General features: G+C 41.1%; 1 protein-coding gene across 2 annotated transcripts in view; it reads right to left on the bottom strand.

Moving 5' to 3' along the window:
• The window catches only part of pkd1a (polycystic kidney disease 1a), a 71,520-nt gene that overhangs the window by 29,941 nt on the left and 23,521 nt on the right, over positions 1-18,058 (bottom strand). For both annotated transcript variants that reach the window (XM_039613368.1, XM_039613369.1), the window contains exons 9-23: positions 16,228-16,405; positions 13,420-13,634; positions 12,075-12,196; positions 11,829-11,979; positions 10,666-10,928; positions 10,070-10,450; positions 9,318-9,800; positions 9,089-9,220; positions 8,511-8,686; positions 7,743-7,873; positions 4,546-7,169; positions 3,626-3,820; positions 3,226-3,525; positions 2,693-3,111; positions 1,363-1,513 (exon numbers count right to left, since the gene is read on the bottom strand). In XM_039613368.1, coding sequence (XP_039469302.1) covers positions 1,363-1,513; positions 2,693-3,111; positions 3,226-3,525; positions 3,626-3,820; positions 4,546-7,169; positions 7,743-7,873; positions 8,511-8,686; positions 9,089-9,220; positions 9,318-9,800; positions 10,070-10,450; positions 10,666-10,928; positions 11,829-11,979; positions 12,075-12,196; positions 13,420-13,634; positions 16,228-16,405 — 5,921 coding nt within the window. The remainder of the gene's footprint in view (positions 1-1,362; positions 1,514-2,692; positions 3,112-3,225; positions 3,526-3,625; positions 3,821-4,545; positions 7,170-7,742; positions 7,874-8,510; positions 8,687-9,088; positions 9,221-9,317; positions 9,801-10,069; positions 10,451-10,665; positions 10,929-11,828; positions 11,980-12,074; positions 12,197-13,419; positions 13,635-16,227; positions 16,406-18,058) is intronic.

The following is an 18,058-nucleotide window of genomic DNA, read 5'->3' as shown; positions in this document are numbered from 1 at the left end:
CAGACCCACACAAGTTCTCCTCCACGGTTGAAAACACATCTTTTTGATGACTGTAATACTGTGTGTGCCAAGTTTATTTCCCATCTTGTAACCAGCACAAACTCCTAATTTTCACAACTGTAGTTGTATGGTAAATTTTGTAACACAACTTAAATAGTCACCAAGTAAATAGCCAAGTAAAAATGATCACAGACGTTATACTTGATTTTGTGCACTGTATTTAAGAAACAAAGCAAAAATCCACTGCCATGTAAAATGTAGTTTATAAGATGATTTGTCAGCTATTTCATCTTTTATTAAGCAGCTCTGTCATCATGTTCAATTGTGTTTGTATTCAAGGTCAGGAATGTTTAGAACACTTCAAGACCTCGGATTTTGTTAATTCCTCTTTCAGTCTTTGAACTGAGCGTCTTTTTTTAATCAATAGTACTGCACAACTGTGTGTGAGTGTGTGTATGTGTTTGTGTACTGTGTAATTGTCAGGGTGGGGAGCAAAGCACCAGCTGTGGAATGCAGAGTTTATCTCTAAACACTTACATAACCCTTTAAATGCCTATGTGCTCAGATGGACACAAGTACATCTCTGCACAACTATCTTTGCGATGACCTTGTTGGCCCTGTACTTCTCTAACATTTGTCATAATGACAACTTCAACCTGCTTCTAACCTGAAATCAAGCTGGCCTGGCCCAAATATCCTCACCTTCAATTTTCTCATTCAAAAGTTCTCCACTAAAACTGGTCCTCATGAAAATGGAAATACAACTATGCACACAAACTCCATCCTGCTGGACACTCCCATCCCACTGGGTCTTATATTGCGGGTTTTTTTGCTGCTCCGGCAGAATGTGTTCCCGCCCAGCCAAGAAAGCACTAAGTGTGAAAAACACTAAATGGACACACACATCAGCATACACTCAACTCAATTTAACACAACGCACACAAACTGTGCTAAGCAAATTTCTCCTCTTCACACCAATGCTGAAGGCAGTTGCAGTGTTTGGGACTGTTATGTAATTCTTTTTTTCCCCCCTAGCCTCTTTTACACAATCAAATCTGTCCTCCAACCCCTGTTTTATGAATTCACTCTTAAAAACTGCAATAAAAATTTCTGAGAGCAAAGTTTGCTTTGAAAATGTAATACTTTTTCTTATTAGACTAAAAACAATAAAAACAAAACAAAGAAACCCAAGAGACATGACAGGACACTGTTGTCCGACCAGCAGAGCAAAGACAATTGTGTTTTAGACACAACTGTAATGCATGACACTAATACCTTACATCTGCCACATTAAGGTTTCTCCACATATCAACAGAATGACCAACAACAGGCCAAATCAACCTATTTACTCCCAGTCCTTACCTTTGAGGTATTTTGACATTCCCAGTGGTAGTGGAGTAGTGATTGTCTGCTTTGGTCCATGTTGGGGTCATAAGACTTTTCTGCACTGAGCTGCAGGTCTTGTGTTCTTGACCACACCCTGTAGGTGCCTCCTTCTATAATTGGCACCAGCCTAAAAAGAAAAAGGGTTCAAATTAAGCAAAAAATTCCTTGCAATCTCTTATGCAGAACTGGACTGATTTTTCATTTCGTTGACACAGTAAAGTTAGAGCGATGTTCCTACTTGAATGCATAAAAAAGTACTTAAGTAGAGAAATGCAGAATAAGAAACTAATAAGAAAACCAAAACAGTACCTTGTGCAGAACTACATGTAAAGCAAGTACTGTACGTTTTTCAAGTTTTTCTTTTGCAGTTTAGGTTTACATTTCTGCACTGTTAGCTTACTTCTTCTTAGTCTCAGGTTTTCCTGCTGTTCTCATTTGTTTGTCACTTCCTGTGATGTTTAAGTCACATCTTAAAATTTCAATATCATTACTCTTGTGAAATAGTCAATCTCCTGTGCTCTCCAAGCCTCTAGTCCCTAGTCTTTTTTTAAGGTCACTCTACCATCCATCTCTCACCCTTCTGTTCTTAACCTCCTCTGGGATGTGCAAATTATTTCATATAAATATCAGCTTAGTCTGCTCTACCATCAACAGCATCTAAACTCCTTTATACCAGCCACTATCCCCAACCTATCTCCAACACAGTGAACAGATCCCCATATTTGATTTAGAAAACAGAAGAACGAAAGAAGAAAATGGCAAATTTAATAGGGTAAAAAAAAAAAACACAAAACTCCAAAAACATTTTTATTTTATGTCCAGCGACCACATCGCTGCACTTTTCAAGGATAAATTGGAAAGAAATTCACATATTTGAACCTGTAGGATCAATAACGCATTAGAAACAACGTGAGCAGAACACCAACAGCACTTCTCTCCAATCATGCTGTGAAGGGAGGAAACAGACTCGTTTTCAGTGAATGTCACAAAGACATTCAAGGAAATATTAATGGAGTCATTTCCTTAAATTTGGTTATTAAATTTGATTTGAGATCGACTGTTGTAATTATTTATTCTTGGACTCTACCAGAGTAGCTTTGCGTGATTCACAGTTCAAAACAACAGATCTGCACAGCGGGTACCTGGGGCAACTGTGCTAACAGCCACGGCTGTCTCACAGAGACAGAATCTATTATAATAATATGTTTGGAAAACATGATACATGCTGAAAGGTAAATAATGAAAAGAGGATCGACATCACAGAAAAAACTTAGATGAATGTTTGGTTACTAGTTTTTCTACTGACCTAGTAGAGACGATGCTTAAATGCAGACAGGCAGCCTTCCTCAGCGGCACACCTTCATACGACAAAGAAAACACTAATGTGTAGTTCCCTGCTGCCAAAGCCATCTTAGGCAACGACAGCTGCAGCCGCCGCATGTCCACCTCCACTGCCAGACGAATCGTAGCCCCGAGGGTCACCGATTGGTCCTTCATGATTTCACTATCGCAAGAGGATCCTGAGAATATCTGCCAGAGGTACTGAGCTCCGTAGCGTATGCAGCCTTTCAGATCCACATTGGCCTCTACCAGAGCGGGTTGGGAGCGCCAGATGGACAAGCGTGGAGCTTGAACCACATGGACTTCTGGCTCCTCACACTCTAACACACTGATGTTTACTTCCACCTGCGCCGACACCCAGCTCACCATGTTACTGCAGTTTACCTACAAAGGAACAGAAACAAGCTCATAAAATGACAGCACTTAGAAGATACAGCATTTTTTTTTAAATAAATAAACCTAACAGATACAGACAGAATGGAATTCAAAGAAACGTACGTGAACCAGATAGTGTCCTTTGTGTCTGTACTCATAGCCCACAGTTGTGGTGTTTGTGCGAACGGAAGCAGAGCCATCGCCAAAGTGCCACAAGCACACCACAGGATTAGATACGGGGAGGATATAGGCTCTAAATTTCACCGTCTTATTAATGAGAGTATCCCGTGGCACAGCGTTCAGAACTGCAGACTTCAGCACATTCTGTACCAATATCCACTTGGTGACTTCCTGACCTTGCAGATTGTTGAAAACCTTCAGGTGAATGGTCAAATTACCTGGTTCTTCTGGAGTGTAGTATGCCTGGAATGATGTGATTCAGTGAGATACAGCAAACCACTGCCTGTTATACTGTGATATTTATGTCAATATTACGAAATTTTTAATATACAACCGAGTTTACCTCTTTGCCGATATGTGTTGACTTGTGATGGTGCAGATCAAAAGTCCACAGATAACTAACAGAACTGCCCGCCAATATTTTGGCCACAAACATTTTATTTTCACCAACTGCGATTGCATCTGAGATTCCTTCAATGGAGAGCCCACGCACCAGCTCCATCACCTCAACATGGAGATTGATTCTCTTAGAACTGACCTGGACATATAGACAAGGCAAACAAATATGTGAATTGTGCCGATTTGATTAACATATTTAATAAATAATTAGTGCTGTCAGCGTTAATCTCCTTAAAATGACGTTAACGCCATAACTGCATTAACGCGGCAAATCTCCGTTAGCGAGTTAGCGCGGATTGCCCCGTGCATGGGGCTGCACGGCGTCAGCGCGGTTAGCTCGTTAACGCGTTAGCGCAGTGCAGCCCCATGCACTGCGCTGCACAGGGCCATCCACGCTAACTTGCTAAAGGAGATTTGCCCTGTTAATGCGGTTATGGCATTAACGTCATTTTAACGAGATGAACGCTGACAGCACTCTAAATAATTTATTCTAATTTCTGCATGAAATCAATACATAGCATTAGTTTTAACATAATGCTGGTATGATATATGTTTCTACAGTCAAGTTAGCATAAGTCATTTTGATTATTCTACTTTGCGCCTTATAGCGAAGCACAAAACATTCAAAACCTCCCTGATAAACATGCTGTCACTGACTCTATAAAGGGCACTATGTCCAGAACTTATATGATGCACTTCCTAGATGAACACATTTGGGACATTAAAAAAGGTGATGATGGGGACTGAATTTCAAGTGACAGTATTTTATTTAGTATCTGTTTAAATATATGTTTTATCTCATATCTTGAGTAAAACTGAGTTGTTCTTACAATGTACATTATCTACCTTTTTCCTTTACATTACCTGGTTGTGAGCAGTGAGGTTCGCATTGTATGTTCCCACCCTGCTGAATACGTGGCTGTAGATCTTATTAGGCTTAGCGTAAACAGTTGCATCGCCGCTGATGCTGAGAATCAGTTCAACGTCCGAACCTGCTGCCATGGAAATAATGAAGTCCACCTCTTCATTCACTGCTACAAAATTCTTACTTGCCTTAAAGTCCAACTTATCAATCTTTTCCTGAACAAAGAATTCCTTTGAAAACACTTGCGAGCTGACACCATTGGTGGCATTCAAAGTAACATTGGCTATCTTTGGCTCCTGAAAAATTACAGATGTTTTCTTTCCCGTTTCTGTTTTTCCATCCAGCAGCCATGTCCATGTCACATTGGTTCCTGTCACTACCTTCCCCTGTAGAAAGATGCTGTCACCCGTTGCTATGTAACTGTCCTGAGTCCCATTAGTGACCGAGAAGTTTAGGCCAGAAATTACTTCCTGGACACTGACAAGCTTTGACACAGTCCTTGAGCTAACTTCATTAAAGACCTCCACAGTTACTTGTTTTTCCCCAATAGTGTTGAAGGTGTGGGTCTTCCAGGGAATATTCCCCTGCAGAGCATTCCCATCTACAGACCAACGAAACTGTAGGTCTGAGCCTTCTGTAGTCAGTACTGTGAGATTTACTGAAACATTGACTGCCACTGGGTTTTTGCTGATCTGAAGGTGCACATCTCCAGCTGGTTCCAGGAAGCGGATGGTTCTGTTGACAGACAGCTGGCCCAGAAGGTTGGCAGCCCAGAGTAGGATGGTACAAGGACCAGGCTTGGGAAAATTCAGTTGAACTGTTTTCCCAGTTTTGTTGAATGAGCTGTCAGGGTCTTGCTCTCTGATGATGTTCCAAGTAAAGGTCATGTTGGTGCCTTCCTTTAATCCAGCTTGAAGTTGGAGACCACGGTTTGTAGAGAAGCAACAACCATCCAGTCTGATGCTTCCCTCTCCCCCAGTCTCCTCTGCCAAAATCTGCAGCCCCTCCAACTCACGTTGAACAAACAGGAAGATATTTGCTTGTGCTGTTCCTACATCATTCTCTGCTGTCACAATGATGTTGAAAGTCCCAACTGAACGAAAGGTGTAATACATAGTGTAGGTCCCTGGGATTGAGGTACAGTGGTCACACAGTATCCAAGAGTACCGCACACTTGACCGATCGCCCTCCTCCATTTGGGCTTCAAAGGTGACTGAGGCGTTGAGAGGGACTTTTACCAAGCTTGCATTGACTCTCAACCCACTGATTGGTGCAATCACAATAACTGTTAAAGTAGTATAATTCTGACTAACTGTGTTGGCTGCTTTCAACGTGATATTGTATTTTCCAGAGATGTTGTAGGTATGCAGGACATTCTGTCCTGTAACCTCATTTCCATCTCCAAAGTTCCAGGTGTAAGTGACATTGGAGGCCAATGAAGAACTGATAAAAGTGTATGGTGCTCCAAGTGTCAAATTATTATACTTAGTGCCATTATGCTGAATGACAATTGGTCCAATGGGCATCAGAACCTCAATGACAGCACTAGCGTTACTGCTGGAGATGTTATTGAAAACATTTACCGTCACCATGTAGAGACCTGGGTTCTTAAATGCTGTCACCATACTCCCTGAACCATGAATGAGCACAGGGTCTTCTTCTCTACCAAAGTCCCACTGATAACTGTAGTTAAATTGAGGCTCAGCTCTAACCCAGAATTGTATTTCTTCTCCCACAGCGTAATGGGATATCTCAGGGGTAAGGCTGATGTTTTTCAAAGCTGGCTGCACACATACCCAGGTAAAGAAATTGGCCTTGGTGGTCTTGTTGACACCGGTGGAAAGGAGCAAGGAAAGGTGGTAATTCCCACTTGCCAAATAAGTGTGAGAGACTCTGGGGTTGCCACGGTGTGTCTCGGTGGGACTTCCGTCCCCAAAGCTCCATTCATAAAGGTGAGCTGATGCGTTACCAGACACCCAGGCTTGAAAGTTGACAGTGGTCTGCTCTCGGACACATCCGGAGGGCTCCATTCTTATAACTTGGAAGACAAACACCTGAACTGGAAGGATTGTCCATCCAGAGCTTACAGCATTCATAGCAGTCACATTTACTGTATAGTTACCATCTTTCGTATAGGTATGTGACACGTTAGGCTCAGATTGGGTATAAATTTTCCCATCACCCATTGAGAATGTCCATGTGATGTTGTTACCCAAACGAAGGTGTGCCCACACCTTTGTAGGACTGTGAAGCTCTGTGGGAGAAGTGCTTTTAGCTGTTAGATCTTCAATCTCCTTATAGACAAACATCTCAGCACAAGCACTATTAGAGCTGATGGTGTTGTTTACTGAAACACAAACAGTGAAGTTGCCCGACTCTGTAAAGGTGTGCGGCACACGGCGACCCATTTGAGTGACAGAGCCATCTCCAAAGTGCCACTCATAGTGAATTCCATACGGTGTGGGCAAAGGGTGAGCCTCAAAAAAAGCTGATTTGCCAGCGAGGAGAAGTGCTGGCTCCGTCTGTATATTAACATGAGTGAGGATGCTGTAGACGCTCATGTTGATGCTCTTAGTGATGTTCTCATAACGATTGGAAACTGACACCAGTGCGGTGTATATTCCTGAAAAAAAAAGAAAAAGAGGTGGGAACAGGAAAATCATGAAAAAAGATATTTTCTGTACACGTTTGGATCATAAAGTTCTGTGACTCTGTCCACAAACAAATAAAAAACATGCATGATTTAAATTTAGCTTAAATTTAACTTCTGGACCTCTTCCAGCTCTTCTGTTATATTTTTGGATTTTGCTCCACTGAGCTGGCTCAGAGGTCCCAATCTGACCTCTTGCCTTTAGGTCTGAAATTTCACCATGCACTTAAAATTTGCCAGTCAGTCTCATAACTTTTGTGTAAAACTGATTGGACTTTCATGTTGAGAATTAAAAAATTGGTAGTTGTTCAGTGGAGGAACTAGCAGTGTAATGGTCCAGGCGCACAATCAAGAACATGCTTCTTTTGATGTATTCAAAACAGCTGTGAACTGTCCAATATGACTAAGGAGACAGCCCTGAAGGGGAGAGAGGCTTCAACTTCAATCAACCTGATTATCATAACTTGTAAGCTATTATCTACTTTCAGGCTTAAAAAACAAAATACACAAAAATAGGCTTTTTTATTTCAATGCTGTTATTGTTACCTGGCTGAGAGTAAATATAGGTAATATTGTTGCTTAGGAGGACTTGATTAGGTGAGTCTTGACAAAAGAGGGAGGAAGAGTAAGGAGGCTTGTATTCAAATTCCTTATATCCTCCATCACCAAAAGACCATCTGCAACATGATACAATGCAAAAACATTAAAAGAAATCTACAAATAAAAAAGCAACGTTCTTTATGTCATTTACAGTACCAACAAAGTGAATGTGTAAACAAGGTTATAAAGACATAACACGAGTAATACCAATACATGCACACAAACACAGGCGCACTAACTGGAGAGATGGAAAGTGGGAATCTTTTCTGACGATGCAATAGAGGGTTTGGATGAGGCGAAGTGGAAACTGGAACTGAGGAAGCCTCTCAGAACCAAAAATGGTGAGAGTGCAGAGAAACTAAGTGAGAGAGTACTCCAAAGTTAGTGGGATACAAAGAGTGGAAGAAAAAAATGAAGAAAAAAAAAAGTAGAGGGGAAACAGCCGCACAGAGGGGAAAATTCTTGTCAGCAATCTTCCCTAACCGCACAGTTATAAATCCAAGGCTTCTCTTTGACTTGACTGCTGCAGTGCTATTATGGCACACAAGAAGAGAAAAACAGAAAAGAAGAGCAAAGCATAAGAGAAATAGAGAAAACAAACAAACAGTTTTTCACTCAGTCTTAAAAATATAATAAAAGTAATAGAAATAGAAATGGGCAGTTTTGGGATCACTGTACATAATGCTGTCCATCTATCCACCCTGGTGTTCATACCGGAAAGTGGCAGAAACGGACATATCCATGAGCACCGAGGCAGTAAGAGTCTGAGTGGAGCCCTGGGGGACCACATTTGGCACTCCCCTGACTGTGAGGTTGACCATGGGCTGGAGCCGGTCTACGGTTACGTTGAAATGGTCTGTGAGTGTGCTGACATGGTTCATGGCTGTCACCTGGGAAGATAGCACGTAGTCAGTATGACATTAGGCTTGTGTCACATCTGCATAAGTAAGCTGTTACAATGAAAACCGCTATGTTATTCTGATAACCAATGAATCAGTTCATTTTTCAGTTTAAAATTCATTTCCCAGACATTTATTGGCTCCAAATTCGAAAAGATGACTGTCTTCATTCTCTGTAGCTATTTTCACACATTCACTGCAATACACTACACCTCTGAATATTTCTAGACGTTAATGAGAGATTTGCATGAGCGAAAACAGCTGTTTGATGTAAGTGGTATCAAAAACAGATGTTTTACATATTAATTTATTTTTTAAAAATGGGCATAATGTGTCTGTATCTAAACCCAGGTGTGACAACAGTTTGACTCAATAGATGAGACAGAAACTCACTGTAAGTTTGTAGACAGCAGCATTCTGGTAGATGACATTGAGGACAGTGTTGTAATAAGTGAAGTAGGGCTTGTCATCCACTGTCCATTTAAATGTGGGGTTGGAGCCTTCAAGCACTGATGCTGTGTAGCTCTACAATAGACACAGAGCATAATGTAGGATATAAACACGAATTATGAGCTCTTCATAAAACTGTCATTTAAATAAGCCTATAAGCAAAATAACTCACCACAACTGACTCCATCAGTACCCTGCGTGCAGGATGCGGCTGTACCACCAATCCTCTCAGTGGCTTTTCCAGGTGAACAATCACTTTCAGGCTGGCCTCTATTACATTATTGTGGGCTTCCAGCTCCACCTGCACTGGATCCTTGTGTTCCTCCATTTTCAGACTCAGATCCAGCACTGCAAACTGGCTGGGCTCTGCAACCACACCCCCAGACCCTGGGTTTGGCCCCAGCTGACAGAGTGCTGGATTGGACAAAAAATCCAGGGGACATTCAAACTGGAAAGTGGCACTATGATTACTGCCACGCCAAGATACCGTTGTTGGCTCGCAAGACTGCACACGGAGTAGAAGCCGGGTGTCATCGGACTGCATGTAGAGGGTGCCATTCTGCACAGGGGGATGGAGGATTGTCAGGCCCAATGGAGCCACCACCCGCAATGGGCACGATGCAGAGACTGAGTATGACGGTTCAACAGAAGTTACCTGAAATGTAAATGCATTTTATTTAAATTATTACTATTAAATGCAAACATGAAAAAACGGTTAACCACTCTAATAAATCTGCTAAAAGATAACATCCAAAAACTTCCTTAAATGTTTAAAACTTGTAAGTATCTTGTAACGTTGGTGTTATAGAAAAAAATATATACTAATTTTAACACTTTAAACTCCTCACGACAGGTTCCATCTTCCTCAGTGGCCTCCACCTGTGCGTAGAAATCTCTCACATGGATGCTGTGTTGATGGCTTACCAGCAGGCTGTAGTTTCCAGGTTGAGGAAGCCCAGCAGACAGCTGTGATCCCTGCAGCTGAGTCGTACTCTGTTCCATATAGAGCACTCTGACAGGGCAAACCATTTCCTCCAGCCAGCCTGCCTCGCCACTCTTCACCAGTGTCTCTATGTCGAGCTCCGGGTCAGGCAGAAGGTCAGTGTCATGTTCAGGTGAACTGTCTGCTGGGAGTCTGGTGTTATTGATCCAGAACCAGTCTGATCGTTTAAGACCTAAAACAGGTTGTCGCCATGGTGACTGTGGGGAAGACTGGCAGTGAAGCAGGGAGGACGGACCAGCATCATGCTGCAGAGCGATCACATCACCATGTGAAACCAAAATGTCCTCCAATTGGTCTTTTAACTGTGAGAAACAGGGACCAAAAAGGTTTAAGTTAAAGGCAGATAGAAATTAGATACCAATTTGTCTTCAAATATGTGTATTTACTGAACACAGTTTTAGTAGTGACCTAACAGGCATTGCATAACAGCAGCAATCATTTAATTGTTTATCTATTTTGATTGTACACATACTCAAATTACGTCACTGATATTAGAAGCAAAAGCAAATCCTCTCACCAGCACATGTAAAGCTGATCCTGCCGGCAGAGTGAAAACCACCTCGTCCTGTAGGATGTATCGGGGCCTAAATGTCCCAGCTGTCAGGTGCTGAACATGGGTGCAGTTAGGACAGGAAGATGGTGGGCAGGGACTAGAGAGGGGCAGGCACCGACCCTGGAAGGGACACCACTGCTGTAGTCGGGGGCAAGAGGATGGATCACTGCTCTTGGTGTCAGTTGAGACACAAAGAGCTACCGGGGCACATGCTGGGCCTCCGCAACCTAAAACAAGAAGTTTTGTGTTATTTCTTAAAAATGAAATTTGCACGTGCAGCAGTGTTATTCAACTTCACTGCTATTGCATACGCAGATGGGTAGTTACATAACAATAACAATTTTTCATTAGCTGCTCATATCTGCATCTACAGACATCCCTCAGTTCTTATGCTCTTGACCTTGCTAAGAACACCTGTGAGTTCATTAGCTCTGCCAACAGGTGCAGTTACTTGAAATTAGCTTAAGACAAATGGTCACTGTGGTTTTCTTGTTTTGACAAACAAGTATGAAGAAGCAAAAATGTAGATGAAAGCAAAGAATTACTGAATGAGAGATATTAAATCAAACAAGAAAAAAATCTCTTCAAAGCAAGTCAAAAATTGTGCACTTGTGGAACAGGAAAGTGAAAGATGTGTGTGCATGTACGTCTGGGGTAGACTAAATTTGCCATCAGTGTGATTAATACCAAGCTATATTATCCTATTATCTCCTCCATCTCGTTCCCTGCCTCACAAGCTTGAAATCAAAGTGCTTTTGGAAAACATGCTCACATGTCTTTAACCAGCTGCCTCTCTCTCAGAACCTTTGATTCTCATGTCTTTCTATTGTACATCTTTGCAGTCATGTCTCAGTGGACCAATGCACACATGTCACTGTGTGTCTGCTGATTGTAAACGAGGACAGGAAGTGCTCAGGACTGAGATGACCTTGTTTGTTTGATTTCCTTCCCCTCATGTTTTTCTATACTTTCTGTCTCCATGAAAACTTTATTTTCACGTTCACCTACCTAACAATTTAAGACAAGGCTGGTCAGTGTGTCTGACTAGAGGTGTGGGCTCAGGTGGCTTATATGTTTCTTAACACCTGTCGAGTGTATATTAGTGAGTTTCTGTGTGTGTGACTCACTGGGGAGCAGCAGGTGTGTGCCGTGATAATGACAGTGAGGTCTGTATATCTGAAATCGGACGTGGACTTGTGAGCTCAGGTCCTGAGTGGCAAATTCCAGGGAGGACAGACGACCTGCCTGAACAAAGCTCAGTGCAGGGAACAACAGCATCTGAGAAATAAAGCAGAAACAGCTTGATGAAATAGGCTCTGGAATGAGTGTGATGCATAAAAAAAGAAAGATATTAAGCTGAGATATCTCCTTACCTCAATGACACTGCTGGGAGGTTGTGAAACAGAGTGGAGTGTGGGTGAAGCTCTGTGGAAAGGATTATGGGAAGGAAACACAGCCATGCCAACCATGTAGATCCCGGCATCTGGAACACGGACTGGAGAGGCAGAAGAAGGATGCATTCAAGGTGACAAAAAAAGCAGAGGATAGAGGGAGTAACAGATTTCTACAGGCATTTTTTTTCCATGCAATAGATAATTTTGAGATTTTCAGCTTCGTTGCTTACTTAAAAAAAAAAAAATAAATAATAATAATAATTCACCATAGTGTATGTCTGTATATTTGCTTGTATGTTCTCCATCTCCTCTGCATAATGCAGGGTTTGGTAGTTTACGAAAAAAAACCCTCTAAAAACCTTCGACGTTAACAAATAACCATAATGAAAATTGGCATACCAAGCAAACATGCCCATGTGTGCCCACAGCGGGTAGCTGTGGGTGAACTTGGACCTGTGTGGGCCGGGCAAACCCATACTTATCCCATGTGGGCCCCAAGTGGATGTGCTGTCACAGGGCCCACAACAGTTTTGCTGCTGGGGGCCTCTATGTGGAACTATGGGCCCACTGCAGTTTCACCCTTTGGGCCCCCAAGAGGGAATCCATGAGGGTAGCCCACTGCGTGCTGCCCATAGAACAGCTAGGTGGGCCCCTGAGGTTACTGTGGGCAACCAAAGACCAACTAACTTATTTGACAGAGTTTGAGGGCGCATTTTTTTTTGAGTTGGAAGCTCCACAGTTTAGTGGTTCACACATTTGCATACCAAGTAAACATGTAAACCAGCCTTGAAGGAGACATCTTTTTTGTGGTTGTTTCAGGAAAACAATACAATGAATATCTTGCAAATCAAATGTGTGGCACTGCTCTGGTAACCCCTTCTTAAACACCTTGTGAATAAACAACATTTTTGATTAGTATTCTCCAACCTCCATATCAGTTAGAGGCAGTAATGTACCATAGGGCACATGTGGGCTCTGCACTGTGAAGCATTGGTGCGCAGCCCACTGTGGGCCCACATGGACCCCTAAAAAACAAGCTATCTGGGTGCTTAGGTAGGTAGGAGGGAGTTGGGTATTAAATGCTCCTCACTTTCTATAAGTGACACATGAGTTTAGTGCCCAGACACAAATGGTAACTTTATTCTACTGAGGTAATAAATCATTTAAATAGGAGATGTCTGGCTAAGCTTAATTTGCATACAATTCTAGGCGCAGTGGGTAAAATTGCATTAAATCTGTTCCTCAGTTTTCATTTCATTTCTCTAATCTAGTTATGTGAACTGCTTTATATTTGGATTATGAGACAGCATGTCAGTGAGCTTACCTTCGGCAGTGTACTGGCACATATACGGCCGCTTGGCATTGCATTGGTATGTACTGGTCTGACCGCGTGCTTCAAGGAAGACACACACATTGCCACGAGAGCTCGTCAAACGAGGATGAAGTATCTCCTCTCCCTCCTGCATCTCTGATCCGTTCACCCAGTGCAGCTTGCCAGGGGTGTCTATATCACTCAGGCCCAGCCACACACCTCGCTCCCTGGTGCAGAAACAAATAGGTAATGCACAATGATTGACATTTAGCTACGTGACTTGAACCTCGCACCATCTTTTCAGAATGCACACAGGAAGACACACACAACAAAGGTGAGGAAAAAATGAAATGCAGGAAAAAACAGCAAAGTTGATTTTTTTTGATGATGCCTGACAAAGAACAAAACCCGACACAAACCTCTTTACAAAACATTCAGAAGTAAATGAGTTTGACTCTTAATAAGTGAGAATAAAGTCTGCCAATTGTGCTCTCAATAATCAATGTTTGCAGGGCACAGAGACTGAAAAGTGGTTTTGATTGAACCCCGGTGGGATAATACGGAGATACTATGTTAGATAAATTGGATTTTGACTCAATGTGTCCATTAATGGACCTCGCCGCTCTCCACTTTGATTTTCCTTCCTCCCACGCACAGTTAACTGAAAACAAAATGGCCTTCCCTCTAAAAGAAAAGTCAGCGTGATACTCACCATGATCTAAGGACAGGGGGAAACAAATCAAACATTTTAGACATTTTGTTTGAAGCAGGTTTTAGCCATTTTCTGATGTTTTCCAAAAATTACCTGGATAAAAGTAATTTCCTTTTCCCCCACTTTTTGGGATTTTTCAAAACACCTTTGATAATGACATCAGAACGAGTGACCAGCGGTTACACAAAGGCAGAAAAAGAACAAGAAAACTTCTTTGTCGCAAAAAACAAAGACAGATTCTTTTAAAAAAGAAAGAAAGAAAGAAAGAAAGGACGTTCCTTATATAAGAGAGGGGTGGAGGAACACACGAGACGAAGAGGATGGCGGGGATAAGCTCCATCTGCAGCAAGTTTTTTTTCTTCTCGTCCCCTTTGGTATACGAGTCCTACACTCAAATTAGCACACAAATGTACACACACAAAAACTCAGATTCCTACGGTGTTAACGTTACAATGCAGCTGTGCTTTTACAGATGTGTTTTTGTGACCTTCTTACACTTAAACACAAAACACCGATAGCCTTCAGACCAGTGCGAGGGCAGAATACTTTTACAAAACCAAAGCAAAGCCAAATCCAGAGCTTTGTTCATATACAGCGCATTAAACAAACGCACATGCAGCGAAAAAGTGTATCCTATCAATGTGAATGAGACAAAAAAAAAGTGCACACATAAGGCAGGGGTCACATTCAGTCAAATAAGGATAAGTTCACACACAAACACACACACACACACACAGAGGAGGAGAGAAAAAAGACAAACACATTTTGCATGCACCCTTATCCAACCCATGTAATTCTGTGACTGTCAGTGATCGAAAGTTTAACATCTGTTTTCAGTATTTTTGTCTGTTTTGATACTTTTTGGCTGTCGTTTCAGCAAACAGACTGGAACATAGCTTTGTTTGAGTTTGTCACTGAAATAGGGAAGACAAACTGTGTGAGCTGGCGGTCCCTCCAGTGACACGATTTAGATACTTGCTCAGAAATAAGACTCGTTTACACCTTTAACACATCCCTTTTTCCTTCCCATTCCTGTGATGCGTTCATGGTGCAGACATGAAGTTTCAGTCGCTGAACTTAAGCTAGCTACAGAAGAGGGGCAAGCATAGATTTAGTACTGTTTTTTTTTTTTAAATTGAAGGTCATTTAAAATGGAGCTTTTCAAACAGCTCAACAAAAATCACCAAATACACAAATTGTTTTATTGCAGTCTGTCACAAAACTCTGTGAGCTAAATGCACATTTCCCAGGGTGGGAAAAAATGATATTGTTTAAGACTGATAGATGGAGAGAGATGTCAGAAAGAGAAGAAAAGGAAGGTGGAAGAAGAGGAGATTATCTTCAACAGTAAGGACTGCTCAGAGAGTGACATTTTATAGACTGAGCTGAAGATGCGAGGTGAAACGTCTTCAAGAAACCTAAAGAAGTCCAGTTGCTTTTCTTTCCAAGCTCCTTAGACTACCATGTTCTGGATGACTGAGAACCTATACAGATATTTTATAGACTGGAAATTTAAATCTTAAATGTAATATCCTCATTTATATTAAGGTCTTTAAATCAGATAGTCGATCTATACATGATGTTCTGATAAATAATGTTTCTGTGAAACATCTAAAAACAAATTTAAGTATACTGTTTTTGTGTTGAAGGTTGCATGGAAATACCAGGGAGTTTAGTACAGGCCACACTGGTTAGATTGCATTATTGTGTTAAACAACACATTATGTTGGACCGGTTAGCTTAAACTTATACTTATGGCGATGATTAGATTCACTCACTAAATTCTACCTTTTATAATAGCTCTATAGTGTCTATAGTGTCCAGTTATCTTCATGTATTCAGTAAACTAAATCCACAAAGAGCAGTCAGTATTGGAGTAGCTGGACAGGTCAGCTGATCACAGTCCCTACAGGAAGAAACATTTATTGCTGCTCACAAAACAAATTCTTATGTGACCAGGCTGTACTGCTACACCTGCTCTCAGGGTTCCCTTGGTAACAATGCACAGATACATTAGTTCTTGAGGAAAAAGATTAACTGAAATTATTTTCCTGTTTCAGTTTGTGAAACTTGCATTTCTGCAGCCTGAAGGGAGGGAAAACACTCACTGTGTGACTTTGGTTGCCAGCAGGTTACGCAGCTTGTCACTCCTGACTATTGCCAGATCCCCACCGCGGTTCAAACACTGTTTTCGAGCATCAGTCCAGCTCAGCTCTCCTGGAAGGATCTGGAAACAGCTTGAGGACTCGTGATCGTGCGTCGCATCTACTGGACAGAAAGGAGAGGCTGGAAGGGAACAGAAACATGAATGTTGTTTAACAAATACTCTGAAGGTAATCTTTCTGGAAATAAAAAAGTGCAGCTACTATTTCATAACCTAAAGAAACCAACTTAAAACATGCTGAAGTACAGAATAACACTGCATACCTTTACATCCCATATTCACACTTTGGAAAGTTAGTAAGTTGCATATCATTGCAAATCAGTGTGCTCAAATAAGATTTCTCATTAGGAATGTGTTTATTTATTTTATTTTTTACTAGCCTCAAATATTTGTTGTAGAACAAGTATTAATATGAAGTTTTCTTCAAATATGTCTCTCAGTCAAACTCTTCGTTATTTATTATATAAAAAGAGCTACAAAAATCTGTGAAAAAAAAAATTTGTTTAGAGACTTCACAGTGGAAAAAAAAACCCTGAAGAGCTTCTAAAAGCCTCAGAAAAACAAGCAAAAAATGTAGACACAAGAGATGTTGATATATGGGTGCAAAGTAAAGGACGAGGGGGGAGACAGATGAACGACGCAGGGCCTGACTCACATCTCTAATGTGCACAAACACTCCTTAGCTGAGACAGTAGAAAAAGGAGTACTGGCATTTCTTTCCTATCATAATGAATTTGTCCTTCAGTAAATCACATTAGTTTCATAGACTCTTTGGCATTTTGTAGAAATTCTTTCCCATAATATCTCAAAGAAACAAACCAGTGAAATGAGCAAATGACAGTTAAATATTACATTGTGAGAAATTGTAAGGGAGTGTCTTAGAAGACGAGAACAAGTATAACAAAGGTGGAAAATGGAGTAGAGGGACAGTACTGTGCAAAAGTCCTGCGTTACCGCGCTATTCTTTATAATTTTCTAGAAAATGGGAGATAGGTGCAGCAATTTATTGAAACAGGTTCCTTTTTATGTTTTTCTATCCAGGTATACGATTACTGAATATGCAGTGTGTTTGGGATCATTATCATGCAGAAAAATTAAGACAGCCAATCAGAATTCAGCCTTAAAAATTAAGCAAAGATTTTGGATTAATATCTGACAAAATACTTTGTCAGCATGTTGTCATAATTCATAATTTCTTAAGGGCGTGACTTTCAGACACTGTTAATCTACAGTGGACATTTTTTTGGCCTTGCTTTTGGCCTCCATTTGTCAAATTTCCTCTCATTTTTAAGGCCACACTGCACACCTTACAGAAATGCAGAGTGTTTGGCTGATAACTGATGCAAAAATACAACCCTATGTCTGCCAAACTGTGTTATTTTTGGCATTTTTCAAAACTTCAAGCAAAGAAATGGGGACAAATTATTTGTTCTTGTGACAGGCTGCTGGTAACAAAGTGCCTGGAATGAAAATGAGTGAAAAAGCAGAAAATTTACAAAGAAAAAGTTGACTTTTAGACTTTTAAAAAAATCCTGGAGAACTATTTCTGATGACTACTTTAAAGCACAGGAATGTCTGGCTCCTTGGAAACAAAATATAAGAAAAGAGATCTTTCTCAAGACTTTTGTCCAGTAGAGTGTATAAAGTTTGTAGTTTATATAAGAGTTTGTATGTCTGTGCATGTGTGAGAAAGGAAGGTGAGTGAATAACAAGTGCATAACTAAGACTAGACTGAACAATCACTTGAATGAGAAAACTGAGCTCAGATTGTAGAG

Source organism: Oreochromis aureus, linkage group 6, assembly GCF_013358895.1.
Source record: "Oreochromis aureus strain Israel breed Guangdong linkage group 6, ZZ_aureus, whole genome shotgun sequence".
NCBI lineage: Eukaryota > Metazoa > Chordata > Actinopteri > Cichliformes > Cichlidae > Oreochromis > Oreochromis aureus.
This window is presented reverse-complemented; position numbering and strand designations above follow the sequence as displayed.